Raw genomic sequence first — 21891 nt, forward strand, 5'->3', positions numbered from 1 at the left:
ACGCGAGTGATGAAAAAAACACATCGAATGTGTCACAGACGATAATACAGGATCGCCGAAAGCACAATAATGATTGGGGGGGAAATGTGCAGATTCCACGCACTGTGGGATCGATGTCATGCGAAGCATTTTTCAGGTAGTTGGCTATTCAGGCATCGTTTGGCGTTCCGCAAAGTTTACGCGAGTTTATTCGCGCATGACGGGAGTTTTCGACATGCCGATTGTTGTGTTCGACATATGGACGGCCGTAAGCAAGAGCACCACGTGTCGTGAAGTCACCTGCAATTAAGTGTTACACAGCCGTCCGTAGCTACGTATGTGTCATGTGGTGTATAGGCCCGGCGAAGAAACGCAAAAAAAAAAAAAAAAAAGTCTGCTCGACTTGGGCCGATCATGAAGACGGCGCAATGTCGCACAGTTTCCACGTAGCGTTAGCTACTACAAGGAAATGGATACTAATGCGGGCCGATCCCGAAGGTGGTGAAGTCTAGCACAGCGTTTCAAAGTACTAGCTGCCACGTGGGAAGAACGCGAGAAACTGGCACGTGACGCACGCGCCAGACGTCTGAAAGAGAAAGTCGGCTTTGGCAATAGAGAAGTATGCGTGCGATCGTGGCCTAACGGTACGTTATAGAGCATCGAGCTGTTATGCAGGGAAACCACAATTCGATCACAACATCGGCCGCGCATTTCACTTAATTGAAGAGGCCCGAAGCGAGACGATACAGGAACCTACCTACCTCAAAGCGTCTGGAATGAGGCAAAGAATGCTTCGCATTAAAATTGCAAAAGAGCGCAGTCCATGGCATTATCACTAGTTTCTCTTCTTGTAAGGCAAGGCTAGAAAAAAAAAAAAAAAACGTTACCGACACCGCAGCAAAACAACCTGCCGGAGCGACGAAAGCTACGTCATTGCTGTCACGTCCGTAAATGCTGGCGTTTTACAGCGAAGCTGCATGCATGACTAGGATCCCAAGATTTCTTCGTCTCCGTCGACAGAAAACTCAACCAATCACAGCGCTGGATTCCTTGCAGCCCCGCCAGATGGCGCTCGCCTCCACGCATCCGAATGCCCTCTGTCACCATTGTCACCATTGTCACCAGAGGATGCCCTCTGTCACCATTGTTGTTCACGCTTTACGTCAAGGGCATAGAAAGACGACTGGAAAACAGCGAATTAGGTTTTGATTTATCCTACATGCGTAATGGACAAATGGTGCAACAGAAGATCCCTGGACTGATGTACGCAGACGACATTGTGCTACTAGCGGACAATAAAAAAGATTTACAGATACTTGCGAATATCTGTGGGAACGCAGCGACAAATCTAGGCCTTAAGTTTAGCACAGAGAAATCAGGGATTATGATCTTTAATGAGCACACGAGTAACTTCGTGGTGTCAATTCAACAGCAAGTAATACCCATAGTGAAGCAATATAAGTACCTCGGCGTACACATAAACGAAGGAAAGAATTACTCAAGCAACCACCAAGATAATCTGAAAATAAAGGGGAAGCGGAATGCAGCATTAATGAAACACAGAGCACTGTGGGGCCACAATAAATATGAGGTGGTGCGTGGAATCTGGAAAGGAGTAATGGTGCCAGCGCTAACATTCGCAAATGCCATTATATGCTTAAAATCGGATATATTGGCGGGTTTGGAAGTTAACCAAAGATCAGTAGGCCGGTTGGCTTTGGGAGCACACGGTAATACGACAAATGAGGCAGTGCATGGAGACATGGGTTGGGCCTCTTTTGAAGTCAGAGAAGCACAAAGCAAAATTAGTTTTGAAGAAAGGCTCAGGAACATGGATGAAAATAAATGGGCGGCTAAAGTGCACAAGTATCTCTACATGAAAAGCGTGGACACAGAATGGAGGAAGAGGTCAAGGAAGTTGGCAACCAAGTACAGGATAATCGAAACTGTAAATAGACAACCAGGGGTCATCAGAAAGAAAGTGAGAGAAATAGAGACCGTGAATTGGATGCAAAGAATGGAAACGAAAAGGACAATGGAGATTTACAAGAATGAGAAGAAAGAAATTAGAAGGGAAAATCTGTACGATAACACAAAGGGCAGTGCCTTGCTATTTGAGGCTCGAGCCGGTTGCCTAAGGACGAAAACATATCGGAACAAATATTCGGAATTAGATGAGACATGTGTATGCTGCAGTAAAGATCCAGAGACCACTCAGCACATCCTAATGGAATGCGACGGGATCCACCCAGCGAGAACCGTAGGTAACGGGCAACTCCCAGAAGCGCTTGGGTTTAAAGTGGAAGGAAACATAAACAGATCAGCCGTAGAGATCAGCAAGAGACGATTAGAGTACTGGTGGAAAAAAAGTAGGGAAAAGATGGATGCGACCTGATCTCTTAAAATCATAGGCAGCGGTACAAGGTAAATTTTTGAAAAAGAAAAATAATGATAGGTATACAAAAATGCAAGATAAAGAACATGTATAGTATACCTGATTAAATCAAGCAGGCTAGGTGACTATTTGTCGCCGCCCCGTTTCAAAGGGGATGCCAATAAATCATCATCATCATCATCATCACCGAGGCAGCGGCGCCGCCGGCCGTGCAGGGAAAAAAATCTAGAAAGCTCGCCTTCACGCATAGCGTTCGCCGGAACCGTTTCCCGGTAAAGATTACGGTTGCATAAGACCACTTCACCCTGCGAGAGCGTACCTCAATAGCCCGGCTTTATGATAGGAAAGACAGGGCAAACAAATTAAATTCGACAGTGAAAAAAAAAACAACGACGATATCGTTATGTTGCTAAAGGCGATAACAAAACAGCATCGTTATCTTGTCTGGTACTGCGGAAATCGCACATTCGCAGCTAGTATTTCCCGCTCCCCAACCTACTATAGCGAACCGGATACCATTGTAAACGTCTCTGCCTGCCTGCCTGCCTGCTTCCTGTTCGATCTCGCTGCATGTGAAACATAAGCACTACATGAGCGAGAAGGATTAGGCAAAGTGAGTGGCTCGGTTTTTTGTAACAACCATATGAAGCCAACCGACAATTCAGCCAAGGAAAGCAGAGAAAAAGTTCGCGGTTTTTCTTAAAGTGAAATGTGGAAACAACTAAACTAGCGCTCACCTAAATTTGCGATAAGCTTCAACTTATTAATAGGGATATTGTTCTGCCTACAGAACAAAACTCGCTAAAACATGACCCTCATTTGTCTTGCGCGTCGAAGTGTGGATGAAAAAAGAAAAATGAAATGAATAGGACAAATCCGACATGGAGCCGGCGCATCTCAACGGTATAATGACCGTTGACAATGGCCTAAATATTAACACGCCTTGATCCTTGGCACGCCAAGTTCGACGAATGGCTGCTAGCTCACAGCAGGTTTCCGAAAACATCACTCCGCGAAGAAAGGTATAGACTGCTTGCAACAGAACAGGGCAAAAAAGCAGTCATACACACTTGCAAAAAAAAAAAAAAAAAAAGTTGTCGCAGTTTCACCTGAAAGGCGAAGCATCAATTGCGATAGCAAATTTGTAGAGAGCTATACGGAGTAATGATAGTAGCTTTATCAGCTGTATAAACTCGGACATGCAGCAGCACCGGCAACACGAAGAACTATTGTCGACGCCGTCGGCGTTTTGCCCGCGTTCGCTCAAAATGCGTGCGGCGTTGGTGACTGTTGCCGGAGCCTCTGATATAAATAGGCACTTGGTGCCGCAGCTAAACGTCACCTCCCTTCCCTCCCCCTCCCCCTCCCCCACGGCCTCTCGCGCGTCGGAAGAAGGCGCGTTTGCTCTACATATATGGTGATTGTAAAGGAAATGCAGTAAGCACAGAGTTCCATTCGAAATTCTGCTGCTGTTGCGGCCTCGGCAGCCAAAGTCGGCGGCGAATCGCAAAACCAGTGGCCGAACGCGCCGATCGACGCCGCACTGGTCAGACAAGGAAATTCCTTCCACTGTTACACAACGGCACGGAGCGGGTGCGCTATGGAATATTACGCCGCTATATATCTCCTCCACGCCATAGAGCGAAACGTACACCACCGACAATGCATTCGGGGGATCAAGTCTCGCGCGTTTCTGGCATGCGTGCCGACGCTCCGTTCGACGCTTACGGGGAAGAGTTCGTTCAAGGGCACGCGCACACATCGGTGTCAATAACCATGCCAAGAGAAACTCGTTCCTCCGAGAAGCGCCGAGGCCGCAAGATGTGTATCTGGCTGCAAACAGTGCACGAAAGACCACCCTGCAGTTTCTTGTGAGCATACGTTGGCAGAAAACGTACGCACGAACGAATGACGTCACGTACCGTCTGCAGCATATGCGGAACCTGGCGAGAAAGTGAGTCTCATCGCACTACGATATATACCAAACAGATTTAATACACAGAGCGCGGAGCCGCTTAAACTAAGATCCGTGGGTCGACTTGATGTGGCCTATACGAAGGACACGAGAATTTAAATAAAAGCTACATATCAAAGATCCCGGTTGTAACGTTAAGTCCGCATAAAACAAACCGATCGAATACAAAGGTACTGGTTCATCTGATGCCGTGGAACGTGCTGCCGTGCAATTCTGGCCGTGGAGCGGAGCCACTTGAAACTGGTGTCATCCTGCGAATTCGTTCCAAGATATTAATTCCCGAACTTTGCGGAGAAATGCATTGGCGTTCCAGTTACTTTTGAGCTTCAATGCATAAAACGACGTTTTCGAAAGAAAGTACGGCCCACAGCGCCTCGCAACTCTTCACAGACTGCTGTGTCATCGCGGAGTCGCGTGAGATAACGATTATTAAACGCGAGCCACCAAAGCGCAGTGAGCACGCATCACGTGGTGCAGCCTGCCGCAAATACGGTAATGCGAACGTGAAAAAAAAAAAAAAAAAAGAACTAGAGCACTTCTCACGGGTGATTATTGGTCAGTGCGGGACGTGGCACGTGGCATCTCTACACAGCCGCGGGTCGATATCGCTGTGGCCGCCGAACTCCCCGGCCCAGCCTGAATTGCAGAAACTTCACACGAGCAATGACGAATGCGTAAAGTCGAGAACCAGTTCTAGTTCACATTATATTTTCTGACGTAATTTTGTACCGTGATATTTCGACTTACGCCATGCTGCGGGAAGAAGGCGCAGGGAAAGGAAATGCGCACTAAGACCACGAGAGATCCAAAGGGGCTCGACGTCCGATGAGCCCAAGGGCTTGTCCGGTGTGAATTCTGCTACTTATGGCCAGGGGCAATCGGAGTGGTTTATAAGCTCTAAAGATAGCCTACACGTGACTTCAAGAACGCGCCGCACTGACAAGTTCAAACAAAGCACAACTAAGCCGCGTTGATGGAGATATATATATACGCTGAAATCGTCAAGATCGGATCACGGCCTCCGAAATCGGATGGCACGCCATCCGATCTCGCAGGATCGTAATCGGATTGACGTGAAGCGCTTGGCTATTGCTAGCTCTTCGCCAACATCCGTTATCGAGCTATGGCATGTAACCATCGAGAGTGCTGCAAGAAACGCCCTACTGCGACGGACACACTCCGAAGGGGCCTTTGCGGGTACATACAGGAAGCTGCACGAGTGGTCTATACAAGGTCAGCTGAGCGCGAGAAATGCGAAACCTTGGCAAAGTCGGCGGCCGTTGACCACGCTCCGAAATTGGCCGCCGTCAGCTCCGAGCCGCAGCCAAGCAGCGTGCGACGCCAGCCGAGCAAGCGAAACTGGACCGTTAAGGCGCTATCACCGGCATACCCCTGCAACCTCCTCGTCCGCTGGCGTCAAACGAACCTTGGCACCGGCCGCCTCGACAAACACCTGGAAGGCACGTTCCGCGCTGTATAGACACCCCTTCCACCGACAACCAGGGAGCTCCTGCGGAAACGCGCTATTCCCGGAGAAATAAAGCCACAGCTGAAGTCACGAATCCGCTTCACTTCTTTCTTACGCACTCCAAGAATGAAACTCGGGCTCTTTTATTTCTTTCTTCCCCATTTCCTTTTCTTGTCTCGTACGCGAAGCGCCGACGCAGTCCGGAAGGAGAAGTACCAGTTGAGTAACTCCTGAAGGTGACATCAATTAAACTCAAGATCTAGCAACGGCTGCGTAATTAAGTCATGGGTTTAGGAATGCGTGTATTTCTTTCTCGTATGGCTGTTTTTAAGAGAGTTCCGTATAAATGTAGCACGACAAAACACAGCGGGAACGAAAAAAAAAATTTTTTAATTCCTGTTACTCGGTGAAAGAACGCGGGAACGCTCGTGACGCACGAACAAGAGGGCAGTAAAAAAGTTGATGCTACACACTAGAGCGAATATACAGATTATATAGTTACGCTGTAGGATGTACGAAATCTAACCTCGTACGTTCAAACTGCAACCATGTGTACAGAAAGAGAATATCACTAAGCAGGGCCTCGATGCCAATGTAAATACATGTGCAACCACGCCCGCCTCGCAAGGGTGAAATCCACATACGTCAACCTGATACTTCAGAGAACTCACGATAAGAAAAAAAATAATAATAAAAAATCCGCAGATCGACTTTCCACGGTAATTCCTCTAGCACTGTACTCCTGCAGTGCGACAACGGCAGGCTGGCGCACACTGACATGCGCCTTCGCAAGAACACCTTCGCGATACACAACGATCCTCGTCCGCTACAGCATTGCCTGCTGTAGCCTGCGAAACATTGTGCAAGTTAACAAGATCCCTTAAGGGCTAGACCGACGTACATTACCACAAACAAACCCAGTTGCCACGCCTTACGCGGTGAACCTCATATGAAATATGTGTTTGCGCAGCAGTCAAATGCAACCAGTTCTTAGCAGAAGGTGTTTAGCGTAAGTAGCAGAAGATTAGCACGTATACAACGCGCATTCATGTCTTGCCCTCGGCAGTGCCTCGAGTAAAAAAGCGCCCAATGGGTTTTCCCAACGACACCCCGGTATATGCATCCTACGTGCATCGACCGAGCCGCAGACTCGGCGACGCAACTGGAAAGCGACTGGAGTATACGCGTGTATGGAAACGCTGACACGACACGCTACCGCCGTTAGCCACGCCGTATATGAAATAAGACGGGATTTTCATGCTCGACGCGATGCCACGGCGCCATCATTAGAGAGTAACAGCTTGAAAAGTCCGCACTTGAGTTTTTCCCTATATCACCATGCAGCTCGGTGCGCGGTGCGGCGGAAGTTAACAGTCACGTCATTCAATTAGGAGTGATAACCACAAGGGATCTTCCACTTCCACTCGTGCGCGACAGCAGTTGAAAATAACGATCAGGGAGGGACTAGTGGCTCACAATGGGCGAGCCACTGTGACAAGCAGGCGGTTCTCGTTCTGAGCCCCTTGATATTTTTGTGAACTTATGATCCTCGCCCACATGCCCAAGACACCTATATGAAGCCCTTTTATGACACCTATAGAGAGAGCACTACAAGCTGCCGAGGTCGTAATGGGATATCCCGCTATATAGTGCCTGCACATGTCTTTGGTTCCCTCCGCGGCCCGCCGATAACGGCAGCTATAAAGCCACGGGGACTCTGGACAATCCTAAACACGGATAGGGCTGTTCACGAACAGGGGCTGGCCAAGCATACATGGAGCTGAAAGCCACGCATCGAGCGCCGTTAGACGCGATGCACGAGCACAAGGAAGTGAAACCTGCAACGCCTCAGAGCTTGGCAAGGGGCGGCGGCGGCATTAATCGCGAGAGGCAAAGCGAGCGATTAGGGCCTCCACCGCCACGACGACCGGTAGTCACTAATTATCGTGTACACACCCAGAGATACGCAACGCACGCATACAGCGCGCCTGCGTTACACCGAACACGTAGCTCTGCGCGGGCCGTTTTGTGCGAGGAGGATAATACATGACAAATCGGAAAGCCGAGGCGAATACAGCGACGTGTACGCGTTCAGCGAGGCGGCAGCTAATGATCGCGTTTCTTGGCCTATTAATGAAGCTGGGCTGCAACGAAATCGAAAGCTAATTGCCGCGCCCCGTATCGGCTCACAAGTCGTTTTGCGCAGGTTCTTGCGCACACGTATACAAGTTGCGCGATAGCCAGCGTGCGCAGACAGAGGCACAGGCGTAGCAACGTGATGTGGTGTACCGTCCTTCCCCATCCCAAACACAAAAACGGCCGCGCAAATGCGTTTAACAGATATACGCTTTGTCGATTTTTACTCCAACATCCTATCATCTATGGAGTTATATCCTGTACAGGATTTCACGTTTGGCGCGCACGCGTGCACAGCCATAGTGCACGGGCGTCTATCAATCACTGTGCATCACTACACCCGACGTGACGCACGAACCTCAAGCGGAATACCCATGACGTCACTGCGGGCTGGTGCGGGAACTTCAAAGGTGGCATCGACGCCCGTCTTTCGTTCTTGCGTGATTTCTGGCTGACCAAACCTCCTCCTCCTCAGTGAGTAGCCGTAGAAGTCCGCCGGCGGGCTGAACCCGCCAATCGGAGCAGCGCCTTGAGCAAGAGGTTCCGCCGACGGACGGGCGCCCCGAAGTGTTGGTGACGTCAACGTGCAAGCGAGTGTGTCACCAGCGCGTGTCTGGCGCATAAAACGACTGTTCAGTAATGTGCGCCTTCCACGCCAGCTTGTCTCCTAGCGACCACTTCCAGAGGAACGTAGAGGCAGAGGACGACAAAAAAAAAAAAAAAAAAAAAAAGCGAAGGACGAAGCCCATTCACGAATCACCGCCGCAGGTAAGCATTACCAAAAGAAAGGCAAAGAAAAGCGGGAACGATGCCAGTAAGCTGCACACCGGTGCGTTCTCGTACAGAAAGGTCGTTCCTATACTATAAGTACACGATGTGCAAGGCCTGCTACAACTGGCGACGGTCTGAAATAATGAGCGCGCGGGAAGCGACGGAAAGATGCAACGTGTTCGACTAGTGTCAACGCGGTGCTCCGAATGAGGCATTTCGCAGTACTCGTATATAGCCAGCCACCAGTGCTTCGACTGGTGCTAGCGGAACACGCCACGAGATTGGAGCGACCTATTTTGATGTCCACAGGTTTCACGCATGGGCGGTGACGAAAAAAAAATTATCAGTGCCCGTTCGCACCAAATTCCTTTTACAACGAATTCAGAAGCAAATAGTCACTTGGACAGAATCGCGAGCGATCTGAACTTGTCCACACTGCCTAATTCAGCGCGTGTTCAGGTGACGGGGCCTCTAGCACACACGATCAAGAGTATTTTACAGCGAAAGCTGTATATGGCTAGGCGAAACGAAAAACCGTTCGCCACATGTTTCGATAAACGTCTCCATTGGCTGCGCCGTCAGTTACGTCATTCTCTACGTCACACCCAAGCGCGCGAGCCATTGGCAGCGCCGTTAGTGACGTCGTTAGCGAACGCGTTCTCGCCATTGCCACGTTGACCCTGTTCTGCCCGCAACGCCGCCTCCTCGGCTCGCCGTTGTCGCATGCGTTCGATATCACGAGTTAGCTCGGCGTCGTGGTTAGCAGCATCCGCCCGCCACTGGCGCTTGCGTTCCACTTCGCGATTTCAACGTGGACGTTTCGTCGCAGCCGAAGCCAAAGTGCCGCTCGAGAAACTCCCACAGAAAGCGGGCGTTGGCCCCGGCCACGGTGTAAGATATATACTCTTTATATATATATATTTTACACCGTGGCCCCGGCGAACACGTTCCCGCCATTTCCACGTTGACGCTGCTCTGCCCGCGCTGCCGCCTTCTCGGCTCGCCGTTGTCGCATGCGTTCTATATCTCGAGTTAGCTCGGTGTCTTGGTTAGCAGCATCCACCCACCATTGGCGCTTGCATTCCACTAGAAACACAAACATGCAACCAATAATTGAGAAACGCTTCAATACAGTGTCGGGATTACCCCACTGCTAAACACCGGGGCCGCACGCTTTAGCTTCGCTGGTTAACCATCTGTACGGAGTGCTTGGCCGGTAATTTTTTATTTAATTTTTTCTGTCCGTACCGGATGACTCACTGTCCACGGCACAAGAACAATGACCTCTATATGGGCACCAGCTAGGCATATGCGAATATTCTACAATTCCAAGTAACGAAACAAATATTGTCCAATCCGACTCGGTCCGATAAATCATCAACAATAACAACAACCTTGAAAGACCAGCGCTGGCTGATCGCCTGAGCCCACGCGGTTGCCTCTGCCAATAGAGTACTGGACTGAGCACACTAGAAGACGCAACATTTTTTCTCCTTTTAATGACGTTTCATTCTCTCGCTATCGCCGCTCGCGCGCAATTGCGTGCGGTCCATGCGCGACCAGTGGGATTCTATTTTCGCGATAACGCTCATCTCAAAATTCTGCTTATCTCGAAATTTTTTCCGGCTTTTACAGCTTCGAGTTATCCGGGGTTTAGTGTAGTTTTCACTACTAGATAATTACAGCGCACGCTACATTTGTAAAAAAAGAACCTAGAGAAAATATGAAACACATGTGAGAAAAGAGACCGCTAATTGACCATCACAGGTACAAGTGCTTGTTTAAACACGTTGCTGAGGAGCTGTAGAGCTGACATTTTCCAGCATTCATGGTATCTGCTGTGAAGGATGAGAAGAGACAGATCATCCCATCACCCCCCACTGCACGGGATGGCAGTTGCACACACAGCATATACCTTCCCAAGAGGAGTAACAAATGTAGATCACGAAACAACTGTGGCAGACCACGATGATTGGAAAGCCAGGGAATGCCAACGTGACAGAAGCTGGCAGGAACCAGCAACCACTAGGGAAAGTCAAACAGGGTGAGGAATTTGTCACCATCTTGCTCTGTGAGCTAGATGAGCCAAGCCTAATGTCAGTCGTCGCCACAGGATCAGCAGGCTTCGGCAAATGCGGCCTAAACTTCAAAGGAAGTCCACATTCCACGTAAAATACCCATAAAGTCAGAATTTTCACCACTTACCAAGGTCAAGCATTGCCGTCGGTAAGAGCTGCCCTGAGCTCTTCAGTTCATCAAATTTGTTGAACAATGCTTGTAACCTAGATACATAAGGAAAAAAAGAAAAAGGGAAGAGGCACCAGTTCATGATGATGGCCACCATGCACAAAGTTACTCTGCTAAGGCATGCAGATACAGTGCAAGCAGCAAACAACAAAGGCTAGGCAGCTTACATGGGCTACCAGGTTTTGAATGCATACAGAACATTACGGAAACAAATCACTATTGTAGTACTTGACAGCGGCCATGTTTCAGCCTTGATGGCATGTGTCCTTCCTTTCTGTCGCCGTCATTTTTAGCACCTAATAACCATGTAATTAAGACAAAATGGTAGCAATGAAACAACATGCTAGGCACTGTTGTGACATGCTAATGAACTAGTGAATATTCTGAAATTCTTTTCCAATGACATTGGTATGGTTGCACCAACAAGCTAACTCAAAATCATAGCAAAAGATGCATATTTCAGAAGTCAATCAGCACATCCCATCAGTTCAAAAGTTAACTTTTCCAAGCTCATGCTTCATGGAAGGTGCCTCAAGGGAGTCTTAACTTTCTAAGGCATCTTCTCGCCAACACCATGAAATAGACCTCAAGCCACAGATGGATATGCGAGCCTGAAGTCAACAAACTTGAATGGCCACCTAAAGACAGAAGTACTCCGTACAGTCTTCTGATAAATATGGCAAGTTGGTCGGGCTGGTAGAGCCGCAGCATCACAAATACACTTGCTCAGGAAGAATTTGCGAGCGAGTTGGTTGGACGTTCTTGATTGAACGGCAGCGCACTTAATGAGACGCAGACGAACATTAAAACACACAGGCAAAGAATGACAAGTTGTAGTTCAGCGCCTGTGTGTGTGTTTTAATGTGAATCACAAATAAACATCACAAAAATAAACACGGACACAGTGAAGAAGAGAGAAAAGCAATGCCCTTCAATGTTTCCTTACCATTTCTGAACCGTTTTTCCTGTACCCTTCTGCAGACCATTATTCTGACACTCTTGCCACTCCCCGCTATTTTTTTTCCCTCTGCAACTTTTACCATTGTAGGGCAGCCAACTGGCCAACTTTTGCTGCAATGGCAGCACCAAATCAGCTAATAAATGAGTCTGCAAGTGTAACATGTAACGCAGCCAGGCCACCATGCTACCTTCGCAGTGAATCCAGATCATGCACATGCACACGTGTAACCACCGGCACCGAAGCTCATGATGACAGAGCAACTATTCCATGTACAAGCTGCGAGACGGTGTCATAATATGTTCCCCTGCAAGCATTCACCACATCCACAGAGGATGCATTTGTTGCTGAGGTGTCTCGTGCGAGTTGCGAGGAAGGACAGCGCTGTGTCACTTTTCATCTTGCAGCATCTCGTCTTGCCTGTTCATAACATGTATTCTGTTGACAGATGCTTGGATCTACTTCCACTTGCATCCACCATGTGCCCTCAATGCATATTATCAAATGACAGCAGAATGTAATGTAAGCAACTAGGAGTAGCCTATGTGTGCAAATATTTTTCTTATTCCTTTCATGCAGCTCACCATGCTGGCCCTCCCTAACGCGATGTTTGATGTCACTAACTCATGTTTAGTTATATTAAAGGGTTAAATCCTTCATTAGTGTAGCTAACCAATGCTAAATGGCTGAGTGCATTTGCGTTTAGTATTTTCACTTATGAATGGCACTGCATATACTAAAGAATACAAATCAGTCTTGTTCACCCTTCTTCCCCCTCGATCCTTATTTTCTTGCTTGTAAGAAATAAAGATTTTTGGTGTTCAGTTGGATAATAAGCATCAAATATTACTGCAAAATCAAAGAGTACAGGAGGTATACGTTAATATCTTGAGAAATATCTACAAGGATTGCACAGCAACCTTGGTTCTCCACAAGTAGAAAGATACCTATCAAGAAAGGGTTCAGGCAAGGAGACAACCTCTCCAATGCTATTCACTGCATGTTTAGAAGAAGTATTCAAGCTCTTAGACTGGGAAGGCTTAGGAGTGAGGATCAACAGCGAATATCTCAGCTACCTTCGGTTTGCAGATGACATTGTCCCTATTCAGCAACAATGGGGGCGAATTACAGCTAATGATTGAGGGCCTTAACCAAGAAAGTGTAAGAGTGGGGTTGAAGATTAATATGCAGAAGACAAAGATAATGTTCAATAGTTTGGCAAGTCAACAAGAGTTCAGGATCGCCAGTCAGCCTCTAGAGTCTGTAAAGGAGTACGTTTACCTAGGTCAATTACTCACAGGGAACCCTTATCATGAGAAAGAAATTTACAGAAGCATATAATTGGGTGGGAGTACATATGGCAGGCATTGCCAAATCCTGAATGGGAGCGTACCACTGTCGTTGAAAAGAAAGGTGCACAATCATTGCATTCTACTGGTGCTAACATATGGGGCAGAAACTTGGAGGTTAACAAAGAAGCTCGAGAACAAGTTGAGGACCGCACAAAGAGCCACGGAACGAAAAATGTTAGGCCTAACGTTAAGAGACAGGAAGAGAGCGGTGTGGATCATAGAACAAACGGAGATAACAGATATTCTAGTTAACATTAAACGGAAAAATGGGAGCTGGGCAGGCCACGTAATGCGTAGGATGGATAACCGGTGGTCCATTAGAGTTAAAGAATGGATACCAAAAGAAGGGAAGTGCAGTCGAAGACGGCAGAAAACTAGGTGGGGTGATGAATTTGGGAAATTTGCAGGCGCAAGCTGGAATCAGCTAGCGCAAGACACGGGGTAATTGGAGATCACAGGGAGAGGCCTTCGTCCTGCAGTGAACATATAGTCTGATGATGATGATGATGAATTTTTAAGTCGTGGGCAGTCGAAGTAAAAGTCCGCAAATAAGCAAAAATAAATAGAATCCAGTAAAATGACAATCGGAATTAAATATAAGTAATGCAGTCATCACAAGAAGCAACAAAAATGCTTACTCGCAAGTATGGAGTGGGTATCACGCCCAGTTCACAATGTCCTAGCACAGCCGCTTCATGAAAACACACAAGGTGCGGCCTGCTGAGTAGCACCACTGTCAATGGGTGAGCTAAAGCCTTCTCTTAAACGGGCCCTGAAACACTTTTCTAACTAATGGTAGAATGGCCCCACTATTAAAGGACGTCGTCTCACGAATCTCATGCCGCAAAAATTTTTTTTCGGATCGTTGAACTATAAGTGGAGTAACCACACCGATACCCAGCTTTCTCTCTCTTTTCATCTCTGATGGAGCGCTGGAAGCTACAGTGGAGAAGCCTAGTGGGCAAAGCCCGGCCAAAAGTTGATTGTCGCGACAACGAAATAGCTTGTTACAGCACCCTGTAGCGGCCGTGGCAGACTACGTTACGAAGCACACCGTTGGTATCTTGAAAAAAAATTTAATTATGGGGTTTTACGTGCCAAAACCACGATCTGATTATGAGGCACGCCGTAGTGGGGGACTCAGGAAATTTGGATCACCTGGGGCTCTTTAACGTGCACCTAAATCTAAGTACACGGGTGTTTTCGCATTTCACCCCCATCAAAATACGGGCGCCGTGGCCGGGATTCGATCCGGCGATTCGTGCTCAGCAGCCGAACACCATAGCCACTGAGCAACCACGGCGGGTCCGCTGGTATCTTGGAGGCCAAGCGCAGCAGACGCAGCTATGTGCAGTACAAAAATACCGTCAAACCTCGATATAACGAACCTCGATTTAACGAAATTTGCGATGTAATGAACTATTTTTATTTCCCCACCTTAGTTCCATTGAATTAATGAAACCTTGATATAACAAAGTTTTTTGCTGCAAGTACAACTTCGTTATATCGAGGTTTGACTGTAGTGATTTTCTATCGTTTTGAGATAGCTGACAAATTTTTTTCATTTATTTCACTCAAAATTAGCAATTATGTATTACTGAGAATGCTCTCGCAATCATAAAATCAGCCAATAGCATTAATGGGTGAAGCTGCTTTCAATTATGCTGCATGACGACATTGCAGAAGCGAGAGCAAACAATTTTTCCCCGATGTTTGACAGGAGATTGCACCGGTGCATGCGGTACAGTAATATTTGGCTCACTTGTTCACAGAAGCCTATTGTAGAAATCGGCAACATTTTCTTACTATGTTCAAAAAGTGTTTCAGGGCCCTTTAACACTATTAGACTCCACGGTCAATCACAACATTAATTTAATCTCTGCTTCTTAAGTCAACAAATCTTATTTGTCTCTGGTAGTGTGCTTCTGCTTAAGAACAACTTTTGCTATTTCTCTTTTAGTGCTTACTCTATTCATTTAAGTTATTCTCACAGCTGCGTTAATTTCACAAAGGGCCCTGGTTTCGCTCTTTTTGTTTCAGTGCCATGTTTCCTGCCGATTGTTCTAAGCTCTAAAAAATGTTGCCCCGCGATATCTTTCATGCCTCTGACCCATCATAACAGCCTAAGAACAGATTAAGTCCAGCAATGTTGCTGAACCTGACATATATGGCAACCACGTTGCAGGATCCACACAACTGAAGTGTCGATGGTTTTCTGCACAAAAAGTATTCTGCATCAACAAATTGCAGTGTATTGGTATGATTGTCATTACATAATGAGAGATATGAAATAAAACGTCTTTGCTAGAGCTGATAAAATAAGGACCATTTTATCCTTGCCTTTCTCAATGGACAAGATAGACCAACAAACAAGTTTTATTCAAATATTCGCACTCAATTCGATTCACGAATTTAATTATTCATTCTCACCATTTATGCAAACTGGCAGTCACAACTTACACCAGGCCACAGGAAAGGCATGTGCTTCTACAATAAAATCACCACACTCCTGCCATTTCTTTATTACAACAACCACATTGTCAACTAAAAAGCCAAGCTAGCCAACATGCTCATGGTGGTGGCACGTAAAAGGACACAGATGATCTAGAAGCAGAACACGCATGGCACAATTTCGCGTGTGCTCTGACATATGACCTGTCATACCGATAGCTGCATCCAACAAGTTCAATCAAGTTCCCAAAGGTTCCAGCAGTTAAAACGGCCATCTTGAAGACTTGTCGTGTGTGATATTTGACATCACATGGTACCACACACGACACAAATGACACAGCACACTTGTCCTCCCAGCTTATTCTTGCCTTTTCACACTGTATAGTCAAACCTCATAACAAAACAAGTTAACAAAGGACTAATATATAATGAAGTAAGCGTAATTCCTCTTCAGGTTCCCATAAGAATCCATGCATGTAAAAATGCAGAAGTTACCTTTAAATTGATATAACAAGCCTTTCTTAATCATACGATGTTATGATATAGTCATATTCTCACTGAAACGTGGCTACATCCCGAAATAGCCGAAAATGAAATCTTCCCCGGCGATAACTCTTAACAGTATACAGGTGTGACCGCACTGGAAAAGCGGTGGTGGCATATTTTTAGGCGTCAAAAGAATTAAATTGCATGTTATTAACCTTTTATTGAAATAGTATGGGCAGAATGCTTAACCCATAACAACAAAGTGTTAATTGGAGGGTGTTATCGCCCTCCCGATTCGAATCGGTGCTTTGTTGAACTGCGCAATAGCATTACAAAAGCAATTAACAGCTGTCAGGCTGATATCATTTATCTCCTAGGAGACTTAAATTTTCCACTGATTGATTGGAATAAACTAACATCATCCTGTCGGTCGTCATTTAAGTTTATTTCTTTAACGTTAGATTACAATTTATTTCAAATGGTTACACAACCCACCTGCAGCACTAACATAAGCATAAGCTATGCGCGTTAGTAGAAATGTATATCCCGCTAATCAAAATAACAATGATAAAAAATGAACCCATGGTTCACCCAGTACCTTCGACGACTAATAAATAAGAAGAAAAGGTTGTACACGAATGCGAAGTGTACACGCTCGCCCACGGCTTGGGACAAATATAACCTATGTTTGAAAGCTTACTGCTCAGCTGTAAGTGAAGCTAAAGATAAATATTACTCTCACGATCTACTCTCCCTTCTTAAAGGGATACGGACACAAAAGTTGGCGGGTGGTTTTTTGCGTCGGAACAAAAGTTGAACTGTTATAAATGATGAATACAACAAGCTGCTTTGAAAAAAAGAACGAGAAACATCTTTTTTTTTTACGATTTTCTGTTGCACCTGGCCTCCAAGTGACCGCCGCCAGAAGCTGAAATTTGACGTCATAACACCCACCCGCGGCCAAGGTCGGCCACAGCTGTTGCAGCGTTTCCAGGGGTGTCAGTCCCTTGCAGCGTTTGTTTAACCCCTTTCGGCGATCTTCGCAGTGGTCCGTCTGAAACACTATCCCCGTCGGCGCTCCACGCAGGTGGTGCGTCTTACATGAGGCTTCCCGCGGTCCTTGCTCGGTATTGACGCGTTCATCGCGACGGAAGGAAATGCCCAGACATTGCTGTTATAACAGCATCGTCGGTCGTGACACGCCGTCGCACACGTTTCCCAGAGACGAGAAGGTGCGTAAACCTTGGATACCTGCCTATTAGAGAGCTTTAGCTTGTCCGGTAATCGGGTAAACGCGAGCGTTGGGGCGGAACCGGAAACGTGAGCGGCCTGTATGGTGCTGCCACCTGCTGGCGCAGAGCTCAAACAGACAAAAACAGCTAATATTGCAATAACCAGGTGTATTCTACTTCGCTGCTGGTGTAAATCTTTGGCAGCAACACGATTACGCCACTGCCGAAAATTTACACCAGGAAATGACCAATAATTCTTGCATAAGTGTCTGGTACAGAGCGAAATCTTCGCGCTACGGTTTGCGAAAACCTGACCGGCACTTCCACGGCCGCCTGCTCTTCTTCATCGCTTGACGCGGAAGGCTCGTAACTGTAAGCAGTCATATTTATGCCAAACTGGAATGGTCCTCGTCTTCAGACATGTACTCATCTATGGTAGACGCACCAGAACTCGAATCCATGCTCGCGATGGCGGCTTCGGCGCGCTTCGAATGACCGTGGCCGGCCGGCTGGCTATCCAATGAGGGTGTCGTGACTTCACGCCTTCCAACTCCCGCGGGTCGGGCAGCGAGGCGCGCGCTCACAAAAACGACAAAAGTAAAGCCATCGGCTCAAAAATTAGCTAAGTGACTACTTCTTTTCGGTGTAATCACACACTGAGGATTCATTTTCAGCATTTTCATAAAATTTTCAGATTTTGTGTCCGTATCCCTTTAAGTTTTCCATGTCCGTCTCCCATTAAGTTATTCGCAGATGATTGTGTAGTGTTTAGGGAGATTAAATCGCGTAAGGATGCCGAAATTTTGCAAAATGATTCGTGCAGAATATCAACGTGGTGTGAAAATTGGAAAATGAGTCTAAATGTCCGAAAATGTTGCTGCGTATCGTTCACCAACAGGATTCGTAAAGTAGATATAACGTACAAAATCAATAATTCAATTATTAGCAATGAATGTCCTTATAAATATTTGGGTGTCTATTTTTCCGACAATTTTAAGTGGATTAAACACATAGATATGACCGTGACAAAGGCAGGTAGAATGCTATACTTTATACGCAGAAATTTTAGGCAAGCCTCGCAGATCGTGAAACAAACCCTCTATCTCATGTATGTAAGATCTATTCTGGATTATGCTTGTGTAATCTGGGACCCCCATCAGCAATACTTGATCGACAGGCTGGAAAAAATTCAAAATCAAGCAGCCAGATTTGTTAGCAACAACTATAATTCTTTTGCAAGTATCACAGAAATAAAACAAACCTTGGGATGGGAGCCACTAATGGTGAGGAGACAGAAACTACGGCTTAAATTTCTTCATAGTATTTATTACAATAGAAATGCCATTAATCCCCTTGATTATCTCTTCGCACCAACGTACGTTTCAAATCGACAAGATAATTCACAGAAAATATTAGAATACTCCTACAAAACCCACTCTTTTGGCAGTATGTTCTTCATAAAAACAATACAGGAATGAAACCGACTCCCGGATGATATCGTTAATGAAACTGATAATGAAATCTTTTTTTCTTCCCTGTAACAACGCCCAAAATACCACTGCCAATAGGAGTGGTTTGTTGTCCCGAAGCGTTTGGGTGTTTAAATGTATGGCTGTGTCAGTGTTTATGATTTGTGTAATTCACTGTTATTCGAGTGTTTTTTTTTTTCTTTCTTAAAAGTATCTTGTGTATCGTTGTATTCGTCGTAATTATAGGATATCGACTGCTAACTGTGTTCTGTTATTACCCTTGTGTACCTCCCCTACGCAATGCCGTACGGCGATGTAGGTGAAGTGTAAATAAATAAAAAAGTCTAACCCGCAGAAATTTTGGCAGGCAATATCACCTGATTTCGGTTCATACCATATTTCGTTAGATGGTGAAAATCAAGTTCCGCTTGCAGATAGCGAATGTCCCGCAGTCTTTAACACGTTTTTTTCGTCCATGTTTACAAACGAAGACCTTTCACTCATTCCTGAAGTCACTGATCTCGACTGCCAGTACATGGAGCCCATCGATATTACTAAGGATGGTATCGCATGTCTCATTAATAGCCTTAAAATATCTAGCTCTTCAGCTGTCGATAATATTAACCCTAATGTTTTCAAAATACACCTTTGGTATCTAGTAAAATTTTGTACCATATTTTCCACCAGTCATTCTCATTAAGCCAGCACCCCTCCGATTGGAAAATTGCTAAAGTGGTACCTGTGTACAAAAGCGGCAGCAAGAATTCCCCTGAAAACTACCGTCCAATTTCATTAACGAGCATGTGCTGCAAAATGCTCAAGCATATTATAGCGTCTCACATATACGAACATCTTGAATCAAATAATTTTTTCTTCACTAACCAGCATGGCTTCAGGAAAGGTTTATCATGCGAGACACTGTTACTAGAGTTTACCTCTGACATACATTCCCACATGGACCATAACCTTCAAACAGATTGCATCTTTCTCGACCTTTCCAAGACCTTCGACCGTGTAGCCCACTGCCGTTTAATTTCCAAATTATCAGCTCTAAAATTAGACTGTTTAACGCTATCTTGGATCCATCACTTCTTAACTAATCGTCAGCAATTTACAGTTGTGAACAATTTTGCTTCACCCCTCACCTATGTGAATTCCGGTGTACCACAGAGCAGTGTATTAGGACCATTGCTTTTTCTAATATACATCAACGACCTGCTTAATAAAATCTCTTCCTGCACGCGCATTTTTGCCGATGACTGCATAATAGAACAAGCAATTACCAGCTTTGAGGACCACCTTATGCTTCAAGGCGACCTTCAACACATTAGCGATTGGTGCAACACCTGGCAAATTACACTTAACTCATCTAAATGCAAGGTAATGACTTTCACACGCAAACACTTTAACTCAAGTTTTTCTTATTATATAAATGCGGATCTAGTATCTGAAGCTTCACTGTACAAACATCTAGGCGTTCATCTCACACCAAATCTTCCCTGGGCCTCTCATATAACAAACATATGCACTAATGGTTCAAAAACACTAGGGTACCATTCATCGCAACCTACGTAATTCTCCGTCTGCCTTCCCGACGTTCGTCCGTCAACAGCTCGAGTTCACATCCCCAATTTGGTCTCCTCATCACGAGTACCTAATCTGCATGTTAGAAGCCATCCAAAACCGAGCTAGTCGATTCATTTCCAGCAATTACAATAGGCAGTCAAGCATAACTCGAATCAAACTTGACCTTTCGCTTTCTGCACTAAGTAGTTGTCGTGACGTGGCATTGCTGTCCTTGTTCCATAAATATGTTCATCAAATGAAGTCATTGTCCTTGCTGCTGGAACGTGCAAGTTGCATATCACGATGACTGAATAATGATTTAAGTTTCACTCGCATCTACGGAAATACGGATGCACTTAATTTGTCGGCTTTGCCACGAGCCATCCGCTTGTGGAATTCCCTCCCTGACAGCACTGTCATGCAAACGGACAGACATAAATTTAGGAAACTCCTGAACTTGCAGTTTCTGTCCTAAAAATGTGTTATTCTGTATGCCATGCTCTCTATTTATATGTAACGTCACGCTGACTTTTGTTTCCCTTTCAGGCTTTAAAGTAAACTTTTCTTACGCGATGTTTGATTATGTGCGTGAACAATGTGCTTCGTAAAATTTATCCGGTACTTTGTACACTACCCTTAACTGTTATTTCAGTTTATCTGCGTATTGTTAGTATTGTTCTTTTTTTTATTCTTTGAAATACACATTTTCTTACACGATGTTTGATATCTGCGTGAGCAATATGTGTGATAACATTTAGCTGATGTTTTGTACGCTATCGCATTTTCTTCATTTGTAACCCTGTTTTGTGTCGATGTTTTCTACTCATTTTTGTGGTCCTCGAGTCTCAGAATTCACGTGTAAAACTGTCTTGCAGTGATGCCCCCCTTACTCAATGCTCCTCATGGGGCCTGTAAGGTATTTTGAAAAAAAAAAAAAGAATGAAGATTTCCTGATCACCCTCCGCTGATTAGGTCAAAATATGACGGTGCGCAACACTGCTTGTAATCATCTGAATTGGCAGTTCAACACTCTTGTGAATTGCACGCTACCTAGCAATCCACCTAACAGCTCACCGCCTTGCTGAGTCGGCTGAAACATGCACACTCTATCACTGCCGCCTCACAGCATTCTTAGTCTATACCCTCAGCTCCCACTCTCTCCTCCACACTGATGTACACTGCGGCTTGGTTGAAGCGCAAGGCCTGCTGTATGAAAGAACATGCAGTACACACAATGTCAGCAAACTGCGGCCGCAATAATCTGCTGCACATGTGCACCCAAGGTACGACATTTTATAATAATACATTTATTTTAGATTTGTTTCATCCTTCGTCATTGGCTCTGACAAAGCCGCATTGCCATTACCGGCAGGATCGGGCACACGGCAAGACCGATAAGAGCAGAA

At 45.8% G+C, this 21891-nt stretch overlaps 1 protein-coding gene across 7 annotated transcripts in view; it reads right to left on the minus strand.

Annotated features, from left to right (window-relative positions):
• Nucleotides 1–21891, minus strand: part of LOC119456263 (CLIP-associating protein 1) — a 215005-nt gene that overhangs the window by 168942 nt on the left and 24172 nt on the right. For all 7 annotated transcript variants that reach the window (XM_049669642.1, XM_049669643.1, XM_049669641.1 and 4 more), the window contains exon 9: nt 10930–11006. In XM_049669642.1, coding sequence (XP_049525599.1) covers nt 10930–11006 — 77 coding nt within the window. The remainder of the gene's footprint in view (nt 1–10929; nt 11007–21891) is intronic.

This window comes from Dermacentor silvarum, chromosome 6, assembly GCF_013339745.2.
Source record: "Dermacentor silvarum isolate Dsil-2018 chromosome 6, BIME_Dsil_1.4, whole genome shotgun sequence".
Taxonomy (NCBI): domain Eukaryota; kingdom Metazoa; phylum Arthropoda; class Arachnida; order Ixodida; family Ixodidae; genus Dermacentor; species Dermacentor silvarum.